The 2,552-nt window shown below is 39.1% G+C and overlaps 1 protein-coding gene across 2 annotated transcripts in view; it reads left to right on the top strand.

The window, feature by feature from the left end:
- LOC118413226 (5-hydroxytryptamine receptor 1D-like) overlaps window positions 1-2,552 on the top strand; it is a 276,722-nt gene that overhangs the window by 262,808 nt on the left and 11,362 nt on the right. For both annotated transcript variants that reach the window (XM_035816460.1, XM_035816459.1), the window contains one exon: window positions 788-918. In XM_035816460.1, the coding sequence (XP_035672353.1) occupies window positions 788-918 (131 nt within the window). The remainder of the gene's footprint in view (window positions 1-787; window positions 919-2,552) is intronic.

Raw genomic sequence — 2,552 nt, 5'->3', positions numbered from 1 at the left:
AGGCTTTGGGTCTATATATCCCATCGACAGTATGTTTAAATGAATTGTATCGTGAGGAGATATCTGAATCGTGTAATCGCCGTAATAAGCGATTCAATGTTTTGAATGTATTGTTTGATCAGAGAGCGTTTGTTTCTACCGATCCACAATACTCATGATTTGTACGCTGTTTTTAATTAGCAGAGAGTTTTGTGCGTAACGAAAACTCTAGAGGGTTTTGTGTACATTACCCCTGAGTTGTATGATATTTATCCCCCACATAAAAATGGAGGTAGAGTTTTGCAAGTGTGCGATGTTTACGACATAATCAATGATTTGTATGTTGTTTGATTCTAAACACTTTGTATGTATCGATATATAAAACCCATAATTTGTATGCTGCTTCATTCTAAGAGATTTGTATGAACACATTCACATAACCCATGATTTGTATGCTTTTTCATTTTAAGAGATTTGTATGTACCCATGCACATTACCCATGATTTGTATGCAGTTTAATTCTAAGAGATTTGTATGCACCCATGCACTTAACCCATGATTTGTATGCAGTTTAATTCTAAGAGATTTGTATGCACCCATGCACTTAACCCATGATTTGTATGCTGTTTCATTCTAAGAGTTCTGTATGCAGTACCCTTGATTTGTATGCTGTTTCATTCTAAGAGTTCTGTATGCAGTACCCATGATTTGTATGCTGTTTCATTCTAAGTGTTTTGTATGCATCCATGAACATAACCCATGATTTATATGCTGTTCTATCCTAACAGTTTTGTATGCACCTATGCAGCGCTGATCTCTGTCCCCGCCTTGCTGGGCTGGGGAAAAGGAAACGAGTATGACGGAGAGACCTGTCTGATCAATCAAGACAAGGGATACACCATCTACTCAACCCTCGGCGCCTTCTATATCCCAATGCTGGTAAGATACACTAGTTCATCAGTCTGCGCTATTCCTTAATGTCACAGTAAGTAAAGCTGGTGGTTCTGGTCCCGCGAAAGGATTTAACCTTGTCTAGAAACTAGCAAACAGACATGAGTGTAGGTAATCCCCAACCTGTTTGCCTCAAATGAACTCAATGAACAGTTTAGCTACTTTTCCACTGGTCGTTAGAGTAAAGACATATTCGTTGTACGAGGATATTCCCCTGACTCGTTTTAACAAGTACGATGGACATTTGACCATGGCATAAGGTTCCGTGTAAGGATTGCGAACCCATTTAGTAACGTGCATGGCGGGTGAGCGACACAGTCATTTACAAAATTCCAACTCACGGCTTCTTGGTCCAGAGGCAGGGACACTATCCACCGGACTATGCATGCTATGCAAATTAGAAGGAATAGATATCCTTTTTTTTGCTTTTATTTATTGGCAGTACAAAAATACTTTACCAAAAAAAATATACACAAATGATACAAATACATGAAAAAATGTACAATGTTATCTATTAAGTCAAATATATGGGCTGCCATAACTTAAAGTCTCCTTAACAATGCTAACCCAGTCAATCAACAAGAGTCTACCCATGCCAAAGACCATGTTATTTTTACAAAGTGCTGATATCTTTATTATCAATTCATAACAGTCACTTCACTTTGTTATTATATGTCGATTATAATCAATTTTTTTCAGAAGACAAGGGCCTTGTATAAGCTTTACACGCTTCCCCCTTCCTGTACCAGGTTTTATTCATCGTGCACCTGTTCAAATAATCGTGTTCGTATGTTTTAGGTACTATTTTGTTGTGAAAAAAAGATATTACAAAAACAAAAACAAGTGCATTCATGTCTGAAGTCTGGTTGCTCTCCCCACTGAGTTTGTGGTGCGTGACAAAGCAAATGTTTACTTAGTTAACCCGGTGATGCAATCTTCATTTGGTAATTCTCGTCATAGGAATAATCAACTCTGTCGCCAGATTGACTGTAGACACCATCGTGGCAGATGGAAAAGTTAATTACCTTCATTAGAATAACTAAAAGCAATAGACTTGTGATCCATTATTCAGGAGCCACATTAATCTTTAAGAATTAATCTTGTCTTTTACACTCTTCTTGTTTTCTAGTGAAAGTGATTTTAAGTGAAAGCGATCCCGAGCCAATTCAGCTTAAATGAATCCAATGAATAGCTTAGCGTTCCTTTCACTGGGCGCGATAGATAAAGCAGATGCTATGTATAGTTGATACAGGTACGGGGGAAGTTTCCTAGCTCTTTTCAACAATGAACTGTTCATCATGAGGGGGGTATAAGGAAAACAGCACACTAGTGCACTTTATAGATTTTAACCTATTCCTAAGGACTACAGCACACTAGCGCCCTTTGCATCTTTTAACCTCTTCCTAAGGACTACATCAGACTATGCACTTTGGATGATCTCTTAATCTCTTCCTACTACCCCCCTACATTAGGCGAAAAACGATCGGACGACGAGTCTGCGAGCTCTAAATTACGAGGAGGCCTGACCCTGCTACCGGCGAAGAAATGGCAGATTCCCCCCATTCCTGTCAGGGTCATGCCTCCTCGTAATTTAGAGCTCGCAGACTCGTCGTCCGATCGAT

This window comes from Branchiostoma floridae, chromosome 4 (genome assembly GCF_000003815.2).
Source record: "Branchiostoma floridae strain S238N-H82 chromosome 4, Bfl_VNyyK, whole genome shotgun sequence".
NCBI lineage: Eukaryota > Metazoa > Chordata > Leptocardii > Amphioxiformes > Branchiostomatidae > Branchiostoma > Branchiostoma floridae.
Note: the sequence above shows the minus strand (reverse complement) of the source record. Positions and strands in the feature narration are given on the sequence as shown.